The sequence below is a fragment of the Sphaeramia orbicularis genome, chromosome 7, assembly GCF_902148855.1.
Source record: "Sphaeramia orbicularis chromosome 7, fSphaOr1.1, whole genome shotgun sequence".
Taxonomy (NCBI): Eukaryota; Metazoa; Chordata; class Actinopteri; order Kurtiformes; family Apogonidae; genus Sphaeramia; species Sphaeramia orbicularis.
The window spans coordinates 45014136-45038146 of record NC_043963.1 but is presented as its reverse complement, the minus strand read 5'-3'; the positions used below and the strand labels follow the sequence as shown (position 1 = coordinate 45038146).

Genomic DNA, 24011 nt, shown 5'->3' with positions numbered 1-24011 from the left:
AAGCTCTCCATTTATCATAGAGCTTTTTTCAAAATCATATAATTACCATGCATTTTATACATCATGTAGTAGTACACTATATATTAATCCACTATACACTGATACAGCAACATTATATAGTTGTTATGATTCCACTGTAGAATAATACTATGTTAACATATATAATATATATTAATAATATTGCAATAATGGAAATGTACTTGTTTGAAATGATAAGTTGCATTTGTAGGTATTTTCGGCCTGATCACAATCAAGGTGAACAAGTATATTTGCATCAGTTATTAATCAGTATTGCAAAGATCCCCCCAAAACCATTCCCAAAATGTTTCTTTGACCATATTATTACTAGATCTTGCAATCCTCCAAATTTGAAGAAAATCAGATAAAAACTGATAAAATGGCGACCCAATGAGCGTGAAAACGTGCACAAGTTTATTGTTACGAGAGCAAAATTATTGTACATAATGTTTTATAACACAATAAATAATTCCTACTCAACTCCTGTGTCTTTTTTATTACAAAATACACACATCACATTGCTTTTCATTTATTGATCATTTTTGTTGAACAGCTGTTTGATTATCAATTCTTATTTTCAGGATTAAGACAATCAACCATTTTGTTCTGAAAACCCTTCTTTTACAGCCCTTTAATTGTAATAATAGAATGGGAACCTGTTCTTTCAGTATTATTAGGACTAAATATGCACAACTAGACAGATTTTGGTCTGCTCCCTGGCTGCAGAAAATTTGGTAACAATGTGTCAAACAGATGTTTACATCGAACTGCATGTTTTCAATGGTGTGTTGTTCACCAAAATTCATGTAGTATCCGTACACCAATATACTTCCATCAATAATATGGCGTATATGGCTTATAGATATATTGTTATAACTTGTTCACAAATGTTTATTTCCTCTTGTACCAGGAAGACTTAGTTACAGATCTAACAGAGATGTGACCATGTGGTAAGACAGATTTCCATTCCAATCTTGTAGAGTCCGTACACCAAGTAGTGTCCGTACACCATATTCAAAATATGTGGGTCTAATTTTATTGTTTCTGTCAATATATGGAATTTTTCAGCACGCATGCTTTGGACACGACATCTATGCAATAAACAACGCATGATTATCCTGAGTGCTGAAACATTTGTATATCTTTGTAGGCATTAAATATGGAGGCTATTAGGCTGGAGTGTCCGTACACCCAATAATTTCTGATTTGACAGGGGTACAAGCCTGCCGAATTTTTAGTAGACACCATAATATAAAAATATTTTGGACTTTAAAAGAGAAATATCAGACAAATAAAATGGTTGGTCTGATTTTTTGATAGAGCATTATTATTTTTTATCTGTATGTGCACCCTTTCTGGTACCCTGGATTGTGATCAGGCCGTTTGTCTGTATGTGTCTCCTGAACTAAAATGAGTTAACATCCCAGTTGTAAACCCTTCTTCTTCGTAGTGAATGTTCAAAGACTGATCTGCTGTGGTTTTGTGCTCTGTCATCCTCCAGTTTGCCATCAGCCTGTACTACCTGGCCATGGTGGGTCACGGTCTGTCCATCGTCTCCCTCATCATCTGCCTCATCATCTTCTCCTACTTCAAGTGAGTCCTGACCTCTGAAACTGAAACTCTTCTGGTCTGATGATCAGAGTTTTTAATCGCCTCAATCTAAAGTAAACCAGAGCTGAAAAAATTCATCGATTTATCGTCTCGAATCAATTTTAAAAAATGATTCATTTGTAATTTTCCTGAATTGAAGCTCTTATTTCTTATTTTCCTGCCATTAAACATTGGTTCCACTGTTGTGTTTCACAAGGATGTTTATTATGATGCATATGACGCAAGGATCAACACAAAGTTAGCTCCAACTTAAGTTGTTATTAAATGATTTTAATGGATTTTCAATTAATTGATTCATCCTTTCACATCTACTGTTGTTATCATTGTTGTTATTTCAATACTCCTTGCCTCCCCTTTGGGAGGCAAGGGCTTTTGTTTTTGGTTTGGTTTGTTTGTTTCTTTGTTTGTGAACACTTTAGCAGCAAACTGTTGGTTGAATTCATACCAAACTGGGTTTATAGATTGCCAATGACCCAGAATAGATGTCATTACATTTTGGGAAATGTAGGTCAAATTTTTTGTATGATTTTTAAAAAATCTTTTGGAATAAAAGAAAACTTGTCATTTTCAGACATGTCTGTTTAAGATTCAGATTCTTACGTGTAGACATGCACCACACACACATGCAGGGACACACCACACGCTGCAGACTATGAGCAGTGGGCTGGCCAAATCTAGCACCCAGGGAGCAAATGGGGGGTTAAGTGCCTCACTCAAGGGAACATCAGCCAACAACTTTCTGCCAGTCCGAGGAAATGACTTGGAACAGTGAGAATCAAGGCATTGGAGTAAACAAATACATTTTCCTAAATTCAAGGAGTCACAAATTTTTTGCCAGTATGGCCTTGAAATAGGCCGCCAAATAGGTGTTAAATTTGGTTCTAAGTCAGTGTTTTTCAACCTTGGGGTTGGGACCCCACGTGGGGTCGCCTTAAATTTCTAGTAATTGATACAAATTTTACTTATGTACTTACTAATAAAAAATATATGGTGAGTTGACAGAGACAATCCCAATCCATAAAAGACATGACAAACTGTGAATCTGAAACTGAAGCACTGTGGTTCTGTTTATCTTTCAAATGTTCATTGTGGTCAGTTTCAGATGCTGCAGCTCTTTCATAATTCATAGTTTGAGTTCTTGTTTGTTCAGTATTAATTGTCAGCCTTGTAAATCCAAGCTGGACTGACTGTACATATCCTGACCAAGGAAAATCAAATTCTGACCTTGTGCAGTAATCTACACCTGGCTTTTCTGCCTCCGTCCATAATAATATACATTACGTATATAGACTAAATGTCGTCTAAAATTAACATTTATTTACAACATAGTATAGCAAACTATTATATGATCAAAATAAATTAATTTTAGAAAAAAAAAGTCTCTGTTTTGAATGTCTGGGGTCAACAGAAATTTGTGATGTTAAAATGGGGTCACAAGCCAAAAAAGGTTGGGAACCACTGTTCTAAGTAATCTTAAAAACGTCTTAAAAAGGTCTTAAATTTAACTTGTAGAAATGTGTAGGAGCCTTGCTGATAGCAATTGTTGAAAAGAATCAATAGCTGCAGCTCTAATCTAAAGTAAACCCTAACAAATGTACCATCATCTGTGTGTGTGTTTCAGGAGTCTGAGCTGCCAGAGAATTTCCCTCCACAAGAACACGTTTCTGTCCTTCATCCTGAACTCCATCGTCACCATCATGTGGCTGTCGCTCACTGCAGCCAATAACCAGGCCATAAACACCAGCAACCCTGTGAGACACGGCATTACTCTGATCTAGGTCACCACACTATTCCACTACACCTGACAGCCTGCCTACTCTTATAATAACCGACCTGCCTTTGGATTATGATGGAACCATGATGCTGATGATACTTATTACCCCCGCCCCCCCGAAGGGGAGGCAAGGGCTATTGTTCTTGGTTTGGTTTGTTTGCTTGTTTGATTGTTAACACTTTAGCAGCACTATTGGTTGAATTCATACCAAATTTGGTCTATAGATTGCCAGTGACTCAGAATAGATCTGATTACATTTAGGGAAAAGTAGGCCAAAATTTAAATGTTTTAGGAATTAAAAAAAAAAAAATAAAATTCTCCAATTTACTTATCATGGGTAAAATTTCACATGTCTGTAGCAGCAAAACTATTGGTTGAACTCATACCAAATTGGGTTTATAGATTGCTAGTGACCCAGAATACATGAGGCTACATTTTGGGAAAAGTAGGTCAAAGTTGAAATTTTTTATGAATTTTTGAAATATTTTTTTTCCTCCCATTTACTTATAATGGGTGAAATTTAAAATGTCTATAAAAACATCAGTTTTGTTTCAATTTACTTCAAACTTGGCACATATATAGAGGGTGTATAAAAAAAACTATACATTTTGAAACATTACCCCCAGTTCCACATTTGATAATTTTTGGAATTTTCTTTTATGGGCGTCGGTAGGTAGGGGATTGGTGGATATTTGTCCAAATTAGGATTAGGGTTAGGGTTAGGGTTAGGGTTAGGGTTAACCCTAACTTGGCCTGTCCTCAGTGACATTTTCAGGCCTAAACAAGTTGAATTAACTTTGAAAGGCAGGAACAGCTGCCATGGGTAAAGAAATGAAATTGACATGGTGTCCACAGTGTTAATGCTGTAACCTGGTAATTTTGTGGAAAACAAAATGGATGCCCATTGTCCCCTCTATGACTTTTGATTGGATTTTAATCCCACTGCTACTTCACGCAAACCAGTTTTAACTTGGATTGCGCAATTTGCCCCTGCTCACTCATGCATGAAAACCTGGGTCTGTAAATTTGGACAAATATCCACCAATCCCCTACCTACTGATGTCCATAAAAGAAAATTCCAAAAATTATCAAATGTGGAACTGGGGGTAATTTTTCAAAATGTATAGTTTTTTTTTATTTTAGACACCCTGTAGAGGGAACTGATATGCTGACATCACTACATGCATAGACATGATTGATGCCAAAATAAGCTACAATAGAGGGTATGCACGTGACGTCACCGCTAGCGGAAGTCACATGGTTACGCTCACTGAGTGGTAGAAAGAGGGAGTAGAGTAGCAGCACTGGCTTCAACACTGTCTAAACTGAAGAACAATATTAAAAAAAAAAAAAATGGGCAAGAGTTGTTGTGCAATTGATAGTATGAACAGGTTTGAAAAGCAGTCGGAGCTATCGTTTTACAGACACCGAAAGACAAAGAAAAGAGAAGTAGATGGATCCACAAATCCAGGAAACCAAACCTAGGTTTGTGGATCCTGTTTGGTGTCAGCTAACATTAATTTATGCTGTATTTTTGGGTCAAATCATACCTTAAATGACATATTGTTTTGGCCAACGTTACTTCTTAGTAAAGCTCTTGGTTTCATGATCAGATCTTTCATGGTTTTTGTTTTCATTTTGTGATTATGAACCTTGTGCTCCTACATGATTAGTAAACTAACTGAAACTGAGGCTAACCTAGTTTTTCAAATAAGGGGGAACTGGAGAATAAAGCTACGACTGAGTATTAGAGCTACATGAGAAAATAAAAACACTAGTCACTACAAGTATAAAGTCATAAAATATTGATATAAAACCCGTAATTTTATGAGAATAAAGTCAAATACAAAAACAATCACAATGTTATGAGAATAAAGTCATAGTTATAAAAAAAAAAAAAAAAAACTCATAAAAATGTCATTTGTTTATGAAATTAAAGTCGTCCTATTCCGACAATAAAACCATAATATTACAAGAATATTGTCTTAATTTAAAAACAGGTGGTAAAAATATCATGATTTCCCAGAATCCAGTGGTCCCCTTCTCATCCACAGCAGTAGTATGTGTGTTGTATAAAGTATTTGATCTGAACTAGACTCAGTAAACCTCCTCAGTCCCAGTAGATCATGCATATCTTCACTGGGGTCAGTCCACGGTCTACTGTAAATGCACTTTGGATCAGCTGGTTCTGGGCCCTAGTTTTGGACCCTGGTTGTCAGTGATGATGAAACCATGTATATTTGTTTCAGGTCAAAATAGCACTGATCCCCTCCACCCTGGATGTCCAGATACTCCATTTCTGTCCACATGTCAGTGTTCGTGGACCACTTGTTCTTTGGTAGCTCGTACAGATCCATGTCCAGTCCAATTATCCTTCATTTAATTTCATATTTCACATTTTCCCGGTCTGACTGTGTTTACTGCTATACTCCATCATGTACAGCAGGTTGGTTTAAGACACTCAGTCTGACTTAGAGGGGCGTGGCCCAGGGGGGAAGTGACGTATGTGCGTACCCTCTGTACGTGCGAGGGGCGGGGTTTGTTGTGACTGACACCACTTGTTGGATTCTTAATGCCATCCCCTGTCCTCCAGGTGAGCTGTAAGATACTGGCTGTGCTGACTCAGTACACGTCTACGTCCAACTACTTCTGGATGCTGTGTGAAGGCATCTACCTGCACACACTCATCATCGTGGCTGTGTTTGTGGGTGAACAGCAGCTCTTCTGGTACTACGTCCTAGGATGGGGTGAGTCACAAACATCTGACATTTCACGCCAAACATTTCCACTTTTTACATTTTCATCTTATGTGCCTCCAAATTTACAAATTAATTGGAAAGACAATCTGCAATCACCAAGACTAATCAGACAGTATAATAACAGGTAGAAGTGCATTCAGAGAGCCCAGAGCGACGGTGGCCCTGAAGGGCAAACCACAGGGAGAAATCGCAAAGCACACAAGAAAAAAGATATCAGGGTTTTTTTTTTCTTGTTTGTGTGATTTTCTTTTTTGTGTGTGTGTGTGTGTTTTTCTTGTGTGCCTTTCTTTTTCCTGTGTGTTTTTTTTTCTTTTTTGCATGATTTTCTTTTTCTTGTATGTGTGTTTTTTTTCCTTGTGTGCCTTTCTTTTTCTTGTGTGTGTGTGTGTTTTTTTTTTTCTTTTTTGCATGATTTTCTTTTTCTTGTATGTGTGTTTTTTTTCTTGTGTGCCTTTCTTTTTCCTGTGTGTGTGTGTGTTTTTTTCTTTTTTGCATGATTTTCTTTTTCTTGTATGTGTGTTTTTTTCCTTGTGTGCCTTTCTTTTTCTTGTGTGTGTGTGTGTGTGTGTTTTTCTTTTTTGCATGATTTTCTTTTTCTTGTATGTGTGTGTTTTTTTTTTCTTGTGTGCCTTTCTTTTTCCTGTGTGTGTGTGTTTTTTTTTCTTTTTTGCATGATTTTCTTTTTCTTGTATGTGTGTTTTTTTTCTTGTGTGCCTTTCTTTTTCCTTTGTGTGTTTTTTTTTTTCCTTTTCTGCATGATTTTCTTTTTCCTGTGTGTGTTTTTTTCTTGTGTGCCTTTCTTTTTTTGTGTGTGTGTTTTTTTTTTTCTTGTGTGCCTTTCTTTTTCCTGTGTGTATGTGTGTTTTTTTTTTCCTTTAGTGTGTGATTTTCTTGTCCTTGTTTGTGTGTTTCTGTTTTCTTGTGTGCCTTTCTTTTTCCTGTGTGTGTGTTTTCTTTTTTGTGTGATTTTCTTTTTTGTGTGTGTGTTTTTTTCTTGTGTGCCTTTCTTTTTCCTGTGTGTGTGTTTTTTTTTCCTTTATTGTGTGATTTTCTTGTCCTTGTTTGTGTGTGTGTGTGTGTTTTTTTTTTCTTGTGTGCCTTTCTTTTTCCTGTGTGTGTTTTTTTTCCTTTATTGTGTGATTTTCTTGTCCTTGTTTGTGTGTTTTTGTTTTCTTGTGTGCTTTTCTTTTTCTTGCGTGCTTTGTGAATTGTCGTTGTGGTTTGTCCTTCAGGGCCACTGTACAGACCTCTGCCAAAAGTAATAATCCACACAATACATGCCTGTCACACAACATTCATGAGTGACAAAAGTCCTGACCTGACCTGTGTTAAAAAAAGATTATTGTAAAAGTGGAGACACTGATTACAATTAAAACAATAGCCTGAAAATAATGAACATTAACTGTGCATCAGTGTGCAAATCAGTGTTCAGTGTCAGCAACAAAATCCAAAACAACTCATCTTCATCTCACTGTATCATCACAGTTTTTATGTCAAATCATGTGAGTTGAAATCAGTGTGATTTTTGTAGGAATGAAGTGATACACAATATTTTCTTCCTTTTTCATATCCATATATGCTTTCACTTATCTATACACAAGCACATACCCTGCCCAGTCAAAAAAAAAAATAAAATAAATACACACAGTATTTTATCAGGTGTGATTACAGGATGCATTCGTTGTAATATTGCTAATGCTATGCACAGTAAATGCCACAGCAGCCACAGTAATGACTTGATAATGTATTAAAATAACAGAAGCATTAATTATCCTGTAATCCATGTGGTCATTAAGGTATTGCAGTGCTTTACACTATTATTAACACTATTAGTTGGACTAATTACTGCAAATATTATGGTTTTAATTGAAGGTTGAATAACTGTACAACAGGCATGAAAGGGTTAAAGAACATGTTTGAGCTGAAACATATTAATCATAGCAGAGATTATAATGGAGGGATCTGAGCACATCTGCTCAGTTAAATCCAGGTGGGGATTATTATTCTGGCCCCGGCTGCGTGCATTTGTGTATATAATTAGCATGTATGCTAACTGCAGATAGATATTCAGTGACTGAGGCAATGGTGCATTTAATGGTATACACATAACTTCTCAAATACCTCCCAAATTTTATCAGTCCCTTTCTCCAAAATGTGTACCACTTGAATTACACTTTTTCATTGTATTAAAACACAGGTTTTTATTTTAATTATTTATTTATTTTCTATTTTTTGTTGCATTTTGGTGCAGGATACTTCTTTTGAAATCAGCATTACTTTCCATAATGTGTCACTGTCAGGGAATATGTACAAAAAACACATTAAAATAGCCTTAATCTAATTCAGGGAGATCTATTTACGAAGAGATGGAGTCCCGTGATTAACCTTTTAATGGAATAAGTATTCAGAAGTGGTCATCTACATGTATATTTTTTTGTTTGTTTGTTTTTTTCTTTATACTGTTATTCATGTTTCATTTATGACTAATTGTAATCCCTATCTACTGCAGATATCCATATTTTTTCATATATGCCTTATAGGGATGTTTGATTAGATATGTTTATGTATGTAAAATGCCTTGTATATTTGTATGAGAAAAACTAAATAAAAATGAAGTTTAGAAAAAAATTGTCGTAACTTTAAATTAACCTTAAAATAATCCTTGTGTAGTGGTGTACTCTGAGGTCGATACTCTGATTGGGCTGCAGTGGTTATTCAGTTGTCCCCAACAGACACAAATGTCAGGGTTAAACATAATATAACATTCAGCATTCATTTTTTAGTACATGGAGGAGATGTTTGAACGTAGGAAAAGTCAGTACAGCCTCAGAGGAACCAGCATTTAAAAAAAAAAAAAAAAAAAAAGCTAAGGCAACAACAAATACAAAAAGTAGACATATTTCTGTTAGAGGGGTTAATCTTTGGAATGTCCTGGAAGATCAATTCAAACAGTCTCAAACAACTACAACTTTTAAAAAGATGTACAAATTAACTAGTATTCAAAAATATAGAGCTCAGGATTGACTAAAGAAAATACTTGTTTAAAAGGCTAGGATTAATATTGGCAGAGATAAGGAAATTATTTACCTGAATTAAAATTAACCCTCCGGTATCCCGTCCAGCAAGGCCCTTACTAAGCACCAAGTGTGCCTTTTTGGCACACTTGTGGAATAATGTCAAAAAAAAAATTTTCATAGTTTGTTTTTTATTCTTTTACACTTTTTTCTATTTCATCAACTTGAGCCGTAAAAAAAAATACCAAATACTCAAGAATTGTCATATTTTTTAACCCTTTAAATGCCATGTTTGTAATGTAAACAAACCATTTTTTTTGGATGCAAAAAACACAAAAAATTAAAAAAAAATTCAGTATACTACATAAAAAGTGGATCACATATTATTTGATTTTTGCAGCCTGACATATGTCAATGATTAACTCTGACATTGGTTAATTTACATTATTATTTTTGGCGCTAGGTCAAATGTTCAAAAATTCTAACATCTGTCACCAAGTGTGCGCAAAATGCACACCTATAAATCAAACTATTAAATATTATATATAGATTTATTTTTCTGCTCTAATTTGATTTTATTTTCGTAAATCAAAGTCAGCCCTAATCATACAGATCAAATGGAAGAAATAGTGCATTTTAGGCACACTTGGGAGACAGATGCTAGTCTTGTAATTTTCTTTTGTTTACAATGTGAAAATTTTAGTTGGTGGCCAGAATTTTAAAGATCATGCAAAAATGAACAACTTTTGAATTCTAACCTTATTTAAATTGTGAAAAATAATATGAAGTTTTTTAAAACGAAGTGCAAAGTGTTCCTAAAAGGTGCACCTGGATACTGGAAGGTTAAATATGTGTTCTCTTCTGTTCTCTTCTTTTTAGCAATGATTACACTGAAATTTGTTTGCTTGTTTGTTTGTTTGTTTGTTTGTTTTCATGTGGAAACATTGCGTTAATTGTAAATAGGCTTAGGCAAAATAAGTCTGAACTTCAGCATAAACCCTTTCGATCGCATCGTATATGGAAAAATGGATATTAGGGGTGTTAGAAAATATCGGTTTTGCAATATATCGCGATATTTCATTTCACAATACTGTATGGATATTAAAAAGTACTGTATCAATATTTTTAGGTGTTTATTCAAATGCAGATATTGTGGAGGTTCATTTTTGTTTTTTGTCTTTCTTTTTTCTTTATATTTTCTTTATTCTTATTTAACACTCTTTTATTAAATAATGTTAGTTCCTTTGTTGGGATTGAACAAAAATACTGTTCTGATGTTAGTTCTGAACTAATAGAATACGAACATTTGAACAGGATCTTAAACTGTAATGTCTGTAAAACAGAATTTCAGTTTGAACACAAGAACATTTTGTGATATAGCACTAGATCCTGTTGTGATCAAATAAAAATGTGTTTAATATTTGCGCATATTTCTGGTGTAATGCAATTATTCAAGGAAATAATAGTTTTTAAAAAAGAAAAGACAAAAATTTGCCTTTTTAACAGTATCATGATATATTGTGATATATCGTATCGTGATCCTAGTATTGAGATTTGTATCGTATCGCCAGATTCTTGCCGATACACAGCCCTAATGGATATGTTGTTTTTGGTTTGTTGTTTGAAGTAATTAACGACTGAATAAACTACTACTACTAAACTGGAAAGTATAAACAAATTAGTATCCAATGTCTACATTCAGTCAGGATGCACATTAGGAGAACAGAATGGTAAGTGTTCAGCCTGGATGTACAGTATAGATAATTAGGCTTTTCATGAGAAACAGAGGCTTTCAGCTCTGCATGTAGAGCCACACTGAACCAGCTTATACACCAGTAATGGACTCTATTATGACCCTTCAAAGCTCCCATCTCCTGTATCTGAACTGTTGTTCGTCTGCCATATGTCCTCCAGTGCATCAGTCACCTTCACTCTTGTTTCTATTCATGTAACTTGAACTTTCACTTAAAACCTGGTACAGCTACATGAGTGAAATACTGTAAACCTACTGGTATTTTTGTGTTTTTGTCTTTATACCAAGGTTTTCCCATTGTTCCTGCTATTACCTACGCTGTGGCACGTGGACTTCTGTATAATGACAAGTAAGATGATCCCACTGAGCAGATTAATCCACAGTGATCATCACTGTAATCCAACCTCATGCATGTTTATGATGTATGTGCTGCTTCATCACTATTACATGTGTTTTACTTCTCATGTTTATACACATGACCTTCCTTTGTATGAATGTACAGGCCTGAGCTGTACACAAACACTAATGCTGTGTATATATTTACTCTCTATTAGCCCATAAGGACCCAGTGCTACTTTGGTGCCAGTTCCCAGATGATTTTTTTCTCTCTTTCTAAAGTGGTTTTTCACAATTTTCTCTGTAAATCATGTATTTTCGTATATTAAATTTCCTATATTAAATTTAGGTGTTCTTGAAAACTCAGTCAATTCAGAGGTTATTATATCAGAAACAGAGAAAACTGAAAAAAGTGACTTTTTCAGCAAAATATAAAAATAACTGAACATAAAGCAAGCACCTCCATCCACTGTCACTGATCCAACTCCATGGGTTTTACTGGTGAATCAATGTTGTAGAGCAGGGGTGTCAAACTCATTTTAGTTCAGGGGCCACATTCACCCCAATATGATCTCCAGTGGGCCGGACCAAAAATAATAACATAGTAACCTAGAAATAATAACAACTCTAAATTTTGACTTTGTTTTAGTGCAAAAAAAACCCCATTAAATTATGAAAATACTTACTTTAATAAACTATCCAAACAAAAAAGATGTGAATAACCTGAAAAAAAAATGAAATTTCTTAAGAAAAATAAGTGTAATTTTAGCCAGTGAAAAAAGTAAAATTACATTATGGTAATGTTTACATCTACAACGTTTCCTTAAAAATCTGAATAACGTGAACAACTTGAAATGTCTTAAGAAAAACAAGTGCAATTTTAACAATATTCTGCCTCAGTTTATCAGTTTATCATTTACACATGTGCGTTACAACTTATATTACAATTACAAATATACAAAACATTTAGTAACAGGTATAATATTGGTAAAATTGCATGTACTTTTCTCAAGACATTTCACGTTGTTCATATTTCTTCAGGTTATTCACATTTTTAGTAAAAGGATTATTTGTTAATGTAAACATTTTCATGTAATTTTATTTTTTTTTCACTAAAACAAAGATAAAATCTGCAGTTGTTATTATTTATAGATTATGACAGTATTTTTCTGGTCTGACCCAATTGAGATCTAATTGGTTTATATGTGTACGTATGGAACCTGAAATAACATGATTTTTACACTACTGATTAATATCTTCAGTGTCATTTTTGCATTTCACAAATTCATCCCATGGGCCAGATTGAACCCTTTGGCGGGCCAGATTTGGCCCCCGGGCCACATGTTTGACACCTGTGTTGTAGAGGATGACGGTGCTTCCATGGTAACTACAGAGCCTCTGAACGTCCAAATGGGTCATATCTGGTGACCATGAAAAGATGACAAACTGTATTTTACACCAATTATTTACATGTATTGATAGGATTAGTGGATCGACATATGATTTTGTTGCCAGTGGATGTTTGGGTCTTTATGGCTTAAGGACACATATTCACTTGTAACTAGTTGCTTATTAGCAAAATAGAATATTGCCTCTTTACTGGTCATTTTAAGACACTTATTAAAGCCTTAGCTCAGCATGGCCACACACTACAAAGCCATTATCATACAGTTTACTCACTAACGTCTGATCATCCTACTGCTTATTCAGTTGTTGTGCATTAATTAAACCTTAATACACTTTGCTCAGTATGGGCCTATGGTGGAAATTACGAATCAAGAACCACTTTTAGGTTGTACTTGGGTAAAGAACTGTCCATCTGTGAACTAGGTATGTAACGATTACCGGTATAACAAACTGCAGTAAAATTGCCAATGGTTAGTATTACTGTTTAAATTCTAATTATCATGATAACCGTGTTTGATTACCGCACTTTTAGAGGAAAAAAACCCTATGTAAAGATCTGCTTTTATGTCAAATATTTGAGTATAGTTTTAATTTATTACAATTTTAATTGCATATACCTAATATTTTGAACCAATATTCACTTTTAAAGTCTTTGAAAAGGTTCGTTAAGCATCTGTGTGTTATTCATGCAATAAATTATGTACAATTTTCAAATTGGATTTTATATTTTTTGTGGGTTTTCTGGTCTTTTATGTTGATATAGTAGGTTAAAGTGAAAAAATAACAGGCAGATGATATAAATGAAGTTGTGCTGAAAAAAAGATCCCAAACATGGGTGTAGTAAACATTTGTTTATATAGTATATAAAGGCAAAATCAAAAGGACTGAAAAACGGACAAAATAGGCTCAGACCACTAAGGGTTAATATTTGAATGTTTCTGCAACAGAAGGTACATTGTGTCTATTATTTTATCTTTTTTTTTTTAAATACAACTTGGTTAAATTATTTCAGTGTGTGTATAAGTACTTTTTCAACATTTTGAGCATATTTTGAGAATAATACCGCAATGATAATGATAACTGTGATAATTTTGGTGACAATAACCGTCATATGAAATTTTCTCACACTGATCTGTTTTTATTTATTTATTTTATTGTTTAATGACACAAATTGTATGCAATCTGATGTTTTTTTCTGTGGTCATAAATCAGATACATATCTGATCTTTGTCAATGTGACCTCAGAACAGTAAGATCACAATGAATACAGATGATACTTATATATTAACACTTTCATGCATGAATTATGAAAACCTTGGTCAATATTTGTTTCTTGAGTGATTTTATTCCTCTTTAGACATGAAAAAAACAATGCAATTGAAATTTTGTTTTTTGAACCTATTTTTGATGGAGTTATAAAACTGTCCACTCTGCTGGACACCATGCATTTCATTTTTGAAGCAAAGAACCATGTATTTAAAACCCATCATCAGAAAGTGATAAACTGTGTGAAAACTATGGAATAAAAACATTTTTAATGCCACAAATCTGATGTTTTCTCACATTTTCATATACTCTAATACTAGTTATTACTCACGTCATGGAGATAACATGCAAAAAAAACTACTTTTTGTCTAAGAAAACTATTAATTACAGTCTAATAACAATTAGCAAATACACTAAAACATGTTACTGCAGATCAGGTTTATCAAGAACAGCAAAGTTACAGCAATGCTATAAATATGAAGTGTTTGGGATGATGCATAATCGTCCACAGTGTTGGCTGATATGGAACTAAAACAACAAACCCATGAATATACAAGAGAACAGCTGTGGAATAACTGTCCACTGTAGTGACCACTATGCATGAAAGGGTTAATAGTGTATAAGTATAATACTTATACATTAATATAGTATAATACTTACAGTTATCGTAGCTTAAATGTAAGGTTTTGAATGCCCACCTTTTACTTGCTTTAGTTACTTATGTTGGAGTATTTTCACTTCCTGTATTTGGACTTTTACTGAACAGTTCTATCTCTGTGGTTCTGTTTAGGATTGTGTTTTGTGTAAAATACCTCTAAATTAAGTATAACTCAGACCATTTTCTCCATTATTTAAGAAAGTCTTGCTCAGATGCATTAAAGGCATTAAAAACTGCAAACTAACTTAATAAACTTTAAGTAATAATGTGTATTATATAACTAATAGCTGCAAAGATAAAACAAACTATTCTTGGGATAAAAACCACCTTATGAGACCCATGCTGAGCAAAATGGAATTAATTTACAGGGTGGGGAAGCAAAATTTACAATGAACATTTAGTTGTTTTTTCTCAGCAGGCACTCCATCAATTGTTTTGAAACCAAACATATATTGATGTCATAATCATACCTAACACTATTATCCATACCTTTTCAGAAACTTTTGCCCATATGAGTAATCAGGAAAGCAAAAGTCAAAGAGTGTGTGATTTGCTGAATGCACTCGTCACACCAAAGGAAATTTCAAAAATAGTTGGAGTGTCCATAAAGACTGTTTATAATGGAAAGAAGAGAATGACTATGAGCAAAACTATTAGGAGAAAGTCTGGAAGATACTATTAAAGAAGAATGGGAGAAGTTGTCACCCCAATAGTTGAGGAACACTTGCGCAAGTTTCAGGAAGCGTGCGAAGGCAGTTATTGAGAAAGGAGGACACATAGAATAAAAACATTCTCTATTTTGTCAATTTTCTTGTGGCAAATAAATTCTCATGACTTTCAATAAACTAATTGGTCATACACTGTCTTTCAATCCCTGCCTCAAAATATTGTAAATTTTGCTTCCCCACCCTGTACATCTTCGTTAGTTGCTATCATCGAACAATAATTGGGAGGTTATTGAGGAAAAATCTGTAGATTACATAAATGTAGAATAAGGCATTAATCTACTGTAACATAACTGTTTCAGGTTTGTTTCAATAAAAGTCATGCCTGACCATAATCTACACTGGCATAACACACATGTCTGCAACTAATCAGATGTTTTTCAGTTTTTTGTGATGCTCTGGGCGGTTTGTGTCTGTATGTATGTGGAGGTGAACAGGAAATGCCAGAAATGTCACTGCATGTATGTGTGTGGGTGTTTTCCAGGTGCTGGATCAGCGCTCATACACATCTGCTTTATATCATTCAGGGGCCTATTCAAGTTGCTTTACTTGTGAGTAGTTCAAAACACACAATCATCACCCTCACTCTGCATCCTAGGAGACACATCTACAATCATTCTAAGATACACAGAAAAGACAGTTCTGCTGGTTGTGCTAACCATCGCCAAGAAAACTATCCTCATGAACTGGAAATTAAGGAACACTATAGATATTGCTCATTGGAAAAACATATTAATAGACCACATATCAATGGATAATCTACCAATTTCCAAACAACATAACATACAAGATACATCCTCCTTTTGGTCATCATTCATGACTTTCTTATAATCATGACCTTACATATTCTCTTGGCCTGTCAACAATGTCAACACAACCGAACATATTTGACCATTTAATTTTTGTAATTTTAGGGGAAGCTGAGCTTCCCTTGCAGTCTATGAGAAATCACCACTGTTACACGCAGTTGTGCGTGTGCTGGGAGGAGAAAATGTAAAAATATTAATTTAGCACAGACAAAGTGATTTATCAAACTCGAAAGCAACTTTGCTCATAGAAACTGAGTATATATTTAACACGTCTCAAAAGGATGTGCAAACGGTTTGGATGTGTAATTGCACACACATGGAAGTGTTTAAGAGACATCGAAATCATGAAATAAGATGCAGAGAATGAATTTTTCACTCTCGTATGAACATTTTTGGAGTGTCGGAAGAAAAAATAAATGAGACATTAGACATAATTTTTCAAAATGTATAGTTTTTTTTGATCCACCCTGTAGAGGCAGATGACAGCATGCCCACATGTCCACTGAGTTATGTTAGTTGACATATTCATAGAATATAATCCTGTTTGTGCGTTTTTGTTTTTTCTCTCTCCTCTGTATATCTGTTCAGGTGAACCTGTTTTTCCTCCTGAACATCGTGCGGGTTCTGATCACCAAGCTGAAGGAAACTCACTGCGCTGAGTCCACCGCCTACATGAAGGCAGTCAGAGCCACGCTCATCCTCATCCCTCTGCTGGGAGTCCAGTTCATCCTGTTCCCCTGGAGGCCCGAGGGACGCATCAGCCGAGCTATTTATGACTTCTTTAACAACATTTTCAGCCATTTCCAGGTAAAGCCACAGATAACAGCGTACTGCTGCTGGCAGTGGTGGACGCAATAAACTGACACCATCTGTGATGCAAATAAAGAAGTACAGATTATGTAGCAATGAGTGAATGAGTGAATGAATGAATGAATGAATGAATTATTTTTGGTTTGTACAGTAGTCACCGCACACAGTACAACAACCACAATAAACATTTAATCCATTTTAAATGTATTATTATTGGGGGGGGGGCTTAATATCAAATATCACATTAGCCCTGATTTTCTGATGCTACAAGATGTTCTAAGCACTCCTGTGTAATTTTTTTTTTTTTTAATTTTCGTTCAAAACTCCCCCCAATCCCGAAAATTACTTTTTTAACTCTGAAAATCGCAACTTTCACAGCTTCTCCACTCTTTTGTCCAGTGCAGTGTATAAATATGTTCATGATGGGCCATTTAATGATCTTGTCAGTGCCATATTGTATCATAAGAATACTTTGTACTATGAAAACTCTAATGTCAAGGTCGTGTTGTAGGTTAAAGGTTAAAGGTCACCAAAATGCCTAGTTTTTTTCAAAAATTCATACCATTCCGACATTTTATCAAATCTGTCCTCAGTTCTCTTCCCTCTGGTTTCCTGATGGGATCCCCCAAGGCCTTTGGCCCTTTAAAGACACATTAGAGACTAAATATTCCAACATGTACATTCCATTTGAATTTGCCGCCATTAGTGTGGCAGGAACACTAGCACACATTTTAGCGGGAATCACTAACACTTCATTCATTCATTCATTTTCTGAACCCATGTTATCCTCACTAGGTCGCTTGGAGCCTATCCCAGCTACTTATGGGCAAAGGCGGGGTACACTCTGGACAGTTCGCCAGTTCATCTCAGGGCTGAACATATAGAGACAAACAATCACTGTCACATTCACACCTGTGGGCAATTTAGATTAACCAATTAACCTATCAATTAACCTATCACCTTAGAACATCTTGTTGCATCAGAAGATCAGGGCTAAAGTTGAATCTGAAAATTTTCCTGAAATAAGCCCCCCACCCACCCACCCACCTCCAATAAAGGCCAGACTCTAATTTGGGATGTGATCCAGACTTGAAACAGTGGTCCGATTCTCCATCATTAATAATCAAAAATTAATGCAACTATGGATGGAAAAAATATTATGAACCTTATTGCGACACTATGTAAGCATTATGTGGCAAAAATGATGTGACAGTGAATGTGTCCTGTAATCCAAACCAAAGGTGGTGCAGTCAAATATTGCATGTGTGACTTTTTTTTGGCCTGGCAGTGTATATCAAAATGGATAATCTCTGTATGACCTTTGACCTTTGACTCTGCAGGGGCTGCTGGTGGCAATTATATTCTGTTTCTGCAACGCTGAGGTATGAGTGATAAAATATTTTATGCTAAAATGATACTCAAAGTGCACAGTTGTCATTAAATAGAAGCACAATAAATGCATATGTACAGGTACATCTCAAAAAAATAGAATGTCATGAAAAAGTTCAATATTTTTTGTCACTCATTTCAGAAAATTAAACCCATATATCATATAGACTCATTAGACATAGAGTGAAATATTTCAAGCCTTATTTCTTGAAATTTTGATGATTATGGCTTACAGAAAATGAAAATCCCAAATTCTGTGTCTCAGAAAATTTGAGTATTGCATAAAATCAATTAAAAAAAAGGATATTTTAAACAGAAATGTCAGGCTTCTGAAAAGTATGTTCATTTCTATGAAATCCAGACTTGGTTGGGCCTCCTTTCACATGAATTACGGCATCAGTGTGTGGTGTCATGGAGGTCATCAGTCTGTGGTACTGCTCAGGTGGAATGGAAGCCCAGGTTGGTTTGATAGTGTCCTCAGGTCATCTGCATTTGTTGGATCTGGTGTCTCTGATCGTCCTCTGGACAATACCCCATAGATTCTTTATGGACAGGAAAGTATTCTGGCCAATCAGTCCCAGTAACACCATGGTCACTGAACCAGCTTTTGGTTCCTTTGACAGTGTGGGCAGGTGCCAAGTCCTGCTGGAAAATGAAATCAGCATCAAGGTTATTATCGTTAACGAAAACTAACGAAATGACGAAAACTAGAATTGTAAAAACATTTTCGTTAACTGAAATAAATAAAAACTATGATTAAAAGGAAAAAAACATAACTAACTGAAACTTTGTGTGCTTACAAATTGTGTGCTTACAAAACTAACTAAAACGGATAAAAATTATGGATAAAATTCCCTTCGTTTTCGTCTTTGTCAACGTTGAATTGATATGAAATCAATTTATTTCCCTCAAGTAATTTTATCTGCTGGCACCATACGACACTTGACGGTCCATCACTTGCGGTTTAGAGTCGTCTTCTGGTCCCCACTCGATTTGGAAACGTGGAGACTAAAGTTGGGAGAAAGCAGCAGAGTCCTGTCTGGGATTTATTAGAATATGATGGAGAAGAAGAGAAAAAATACAACAAAACGAAAATTAATACTAAAACTAAACAAAACTAAGCATTTAGAAAAAAAAAGAAAACTAATAAAAACTAGCAAACCTGCTCTAAAAACAAATTAAAACTAACTGAATTAGAGAAAAAAAAAAAGTCAAAACTAAATAAAACTAAACTATAATGAAAAATCCAAAACTATTAGAGCCTTGATCAGCATCTCCATAAAGCTTGTCAGCAGAAGGAAACATGAAGTGTTCTAAAATGAGGAAGATGAGAGACACCAGACCCAACAAATGCAGATGACCTGAAGGACACTGTCAAACCAACCTGGGCTTCCATTCCACCTGAACAGTACCACAGGCTGATGGCCTCCATGACATGACACAATAATGCAGTAATTCATGTAAAAGGAGAACTAACCAAGTCTGGATTTCATAGAAATGAACATACATTTCAGAAGTCTGACATTTCTGTTTAAAATATCCTTTTTTTATTGATTATTATGCAATATTCAAATTTTCTGAAACACTAAATTTGGGGTTTTCATTATCTGTAAGCCATAATCATCAAAATTTCAAGAAATAAGGCTTGAAATATTTCACTTTATGTCTAATGAGTCTATATAGAATGTAGAATGTAGAATGTCTTTATTGTCTTTGTACAGGTACAACGAAATTAAAAAGTGCAATCGTCCTAGGTGCCATAAAAAAGTATAAATAATGTATATAAAAGAGTATAAAAACTACAGTATAAAAGGAAAACCCTGATGGCATAAATATCTAAAAAGCAGCATAAAAAAAGAGCGTTACTATGAGTATAAAAGACACACAAAACATCATCATATACTCTGGACAACATTCAACATTCCACACAATTAATTAATGTCCAGCAGTATTCAGTGCAGTTATGGCCCTGGGGTAAAAACTGTTTTTTAGACGGTTTGTGCTGGACTTTAGTGTCTGGAAACGTCTGCCAGAGGGTAAAAGTTCAAAAAGTGGAAAGCCAGGGTGAGTTGCATCTCTGACGATATTCCGTGCCCTCCTGAGACAGTGGGAACTGTAGAGGTCCTCCAGGGAAGGAAGGGGGCAGCCGGTGGTCTTCTGGGCCATGGTGATGACCCTTTGGAGCGCCTTGTTGAGCCGCATTATGTAATAAATTCCCATTATGTAATAAAAGTTCAAAATGTAATAAGAATGTCACGTCATCTTGTAATAAAGCCGCATTATGTAACTAGAAGCACTCGGAGAGCGCAGACCTCCGCCAAGGCTGATCAGTGGCCCCCCCCCGTGGGCCCCCCCACCCCCGATCACCACCAAAATTTAATCATTTCTTCCTTATCCCATTTCCAACAAACCCTGAAAATTTCATCCAAATCTATCCATAACTTTTTGAGTTATGTTGCACACTAATGGACAGACAAACAAACAAACAAACAAACAAACAAACCCTGGCAAAAACATAACCTCCTTGGCGGAGGTAATAAACTGACGCATTTTGTAATAAACTACATCAATGCTTTATATAGTAAATTTTTTCACATTATGTAGTAAGTTATTACAATTTGAGAAATTTATTACAAAATGCACTTGACACATTTTTATTTTTAAAAAAAATGTAATAACATGGTTCATGATGTAATAATAATCCAAATTAATATAATTTCAGAGCAATTTAGAAGAAATTAGTCACAGGCGCTACAGGTAATGTAATCAGAACTTTAACCACACAGTTTAAAGATTAATTTAGCACATTACATTTTCCTGAAAATACAAATGTGTCAAGTGCATTTTGTAATAAACTTCTCAAATTGTAATAACTTACTACATAATGCGAAAAAATGTACTACATAATGCAATGAGGTAGTTTATCATAAAATGCGTCAGTTTATTACATAATGCGGCTTTATTACAAGATGACGTGACATTCTTATTACATTTTGAACTTTTATAACATAATGGGAATTTATCACATAATGCGGCTCTACACGCCTTCCTGTTCGCTGCCGTACAGCTCAAATACCACACACAGATGCAGGACGTTAGGATGCTTTGTACGGCACATCGGTAAAAAGACACGAGCAGTTTCTGGGAGAGATGTTTACTCCTGAGAGTCCTCAGAAAATAAAGTCTGTGCTTTGCCTTATTAATGATGGCTCTGGTGTTGGCGCTCCAGGTCAGGTCATCCTCGATGTGCACGCCCAGGAATCGGAAGTTGGAGTTCCTCTCCACACACTCCCCACCAATAAACAGGGGCTGAATGTCTGTTTTTCTCCTCCTGAAGTCTAAGACCATCTCCTTCGTTTTGGTGGAGTTCAGGATCAGGTTGTTGTCCTTGCACCACATCAACAGCCGTTCCGCCTCGTCCCGGTATGCGGACTCATCCCCTCCTGAGATGAGCCCTACCGCCGTGGTATCATCAGCAAACTTGATGATGCTGTTGCTGGGGTGTGATGAGGTGCAGTCATGTGTGTAGAGCGCAGATGTCAAACATGCGGCCCGGGGGCCAAATCCGGCCCGCCAAAGGATCCAATCTGGCCTGTAGGATGAATTTGTGAAAAACAAAAATTACACTGAAGAAATTAACAATCGAGGATGTTAAAATCATTTTAATTCAGATTCCACATACAGACCAGTTAGATATGAAGTGGGTCAGACCAGTAAAATACTATCATATTAAACCTATAAATAATGAAAACAGCAAATTTTATCTTTGTTTTAGTGTAAAAAAAGTAAAATTACATGAAAATGTTTACATTAAAAAACTAGTATTTTACAAAAAATGTGAAAACCCTGAAATGTCCTAAGATAAGTAAAAGCGATTTTACCAATATTCTGCCTGTTTTTAAATGTTTCGTGCATTTGTAATTGTAATGTAAGTTGTAATGCACATGTGTAAATGATAAACTGATAATCTGAGGCATAATATTGTTAAAATTGCACTTATTTTTTTTTAAAGATCTTTCCAGTTGTTCATGTTATTCAGATTTTTGTAGATGCTAACATTATCATAATTTAATTTTGTTTTTTTCACTGTTATTATTTTACTGGTCCGGCCCATTTGAGATCATATTGGGCTGAATGTGGCCCCTGAACTAAAATGAGTTTGACCCCCCTGGTGTAGAGGGTGTAGAGTAGGGGGCTGAGCACACAGCTGTGAGGGGAGCCGGTGCTGAGGCTGATGGCTGAGGAGACATGGGAACCTACTGTCACCCTCTGGGGGCGATTTGTCAGAAAGTCCCTGATCCAGAGGCAGATAGAGTTCGATATTCCCATAATACAGGGTGACACAAAAAAAACTGGAACTTTTTAACAATCCAACAAAACCAAGAGTGATGGAAGAAAAATATTTTATTCATAGTAATTGAAACCTTAAAACATACCATTTAAGAAACAATGATGGAATTTTCATTTTTTAAAAATCACTTCCTGTAGATGGCGTCCTCCTGTACAAATGCATTCTTGAAATCTGCTGTTGAGATTCCTCATTGACCGCTGCAACATCTCAGCTGGGATACTGTGAATTTCATCCTGAATTCTCTGTTTTAACTCATCCAGAGTTCTTGGTCGAGTCGTGTACTCATGAGATAGCCCCGCAAGAAAAAATCACAAACGGACAAATCTGGCGATCTAGGGGGCCAGGGAACGTTACCGAATCTTGAGATCACACGGTTTTCGAACAATTCTTGCACAGCCGCCAATGGTTACTAAAATGGGGGTGTGTTTACTTGCTCAAGGTCACTGTCTCGCAGTGCTGCCACTTGCTCACGTCTGCCAATACGCACTTCAAAAATTCCCGTTTTTTTGGGTCACCCTGTATATAGGTTTCACTTTCTGAAATGAGTGACAAAAAATATTTTACTTTTTCATGACATTCAATTTTTTTGAGATGTACCTGTATATGTATGTATACTAAGAAGTCTAAACTTGAGTTTTGCATTTGACTTCCAGGCTCAAACAGCTCTGCGGAGGAAGTGGGCCCAGTGGAAGAGCGCCTGGGGTAAAACCGGCTGGGGAGTCCCACCCATCACTAATAACTCCCACTTCAACTACCACACCAACTCCTCCATAACCGAAACGAGCCGCGCCACCATCAGCCTGGAGCACCCTGCCTCGCCGTCGGAACATAAAGAAAACTTCCATTTCTCGTCCAGGATGCAGCCGGAAGGCAGCGAGCAGGAGCAGAGGAACAAGTGCAGCAACGGAGAGGTGGAACTGGTCAACAGGTTGGAAACCACCGACATCTGACAGGAGAAGCAGCTGCGAAGACGCAGGACTTAAACTGGGAGGTCAAGGGTAGATTTTCACCAGATCAGACGGTGTGTGCATGTATAAACCATCTGAGGATCACTTAGAGCGGGGGAGGCAAACTCATTTTAGTTCAGGTTCCAAATTCAGCCCAACATGATCTGAAGCAAGGTTATTATCATTAACGAAAACTAACGAAATGACGAAAACTAGAATTGTAAAAACATTTTCGTTAACTGAAATAAATAAAAACTGTAATTTAAAAAAAACAACAACAACTAACTGAAACTGTATCGTGTGTTTACAAAACTAACTAAAATGTATTAAAATTCTGGATAAAATTCCCTTTGTTTTCGTCTGTCAATGTTGGATTGATATAAA

The 24011-nt window shown here is 35.7% G+C and overlaps 1 protein-coding gene across 1 annotated transcript in view; it reads left to right on the top strand.

Moving 5' to 3' along the window:
- Window positions 1-23860, top strand: part of calcrl2 (calcitonin receptor-like 2) — an 88210-nt gene extending 64350 nt beyond the window's left edge. Inside the window, exons 6-13 of the mRNA XM_030139794.1 lie at window positions 1520-1611; window positions 3251-3380; window positions 5997-6150; window positions 11218-11278; window positions 15806-15872; window positions 16719-16937; window positions 18281-18322; window positions 23334-23860. Of these exons, the coding sequence (XP_029995654.1) occupies window positions 1520-1611; window positions 3251-3380; window positions 5997-6150; window positions 11218-11278; window positions 15806-15872; window positions 16719-16937; window positions 18281-18322; window positions 23334-23630 (1062 nt within the window). The 3' untranslated portion in view covers window positions 23631-23860. The remainder of the gene's footprint in view (window positions 1-1519; window positions 1612-3250; window positions 3381-5996; window positions 6151-11217; window positions 11279-15805; window positions 15873-16718; window positions 16938-18280; window positions 18323-23333) is intronic.
- Window positions 23861-24011: the final 151 nt, after the last annotated feature.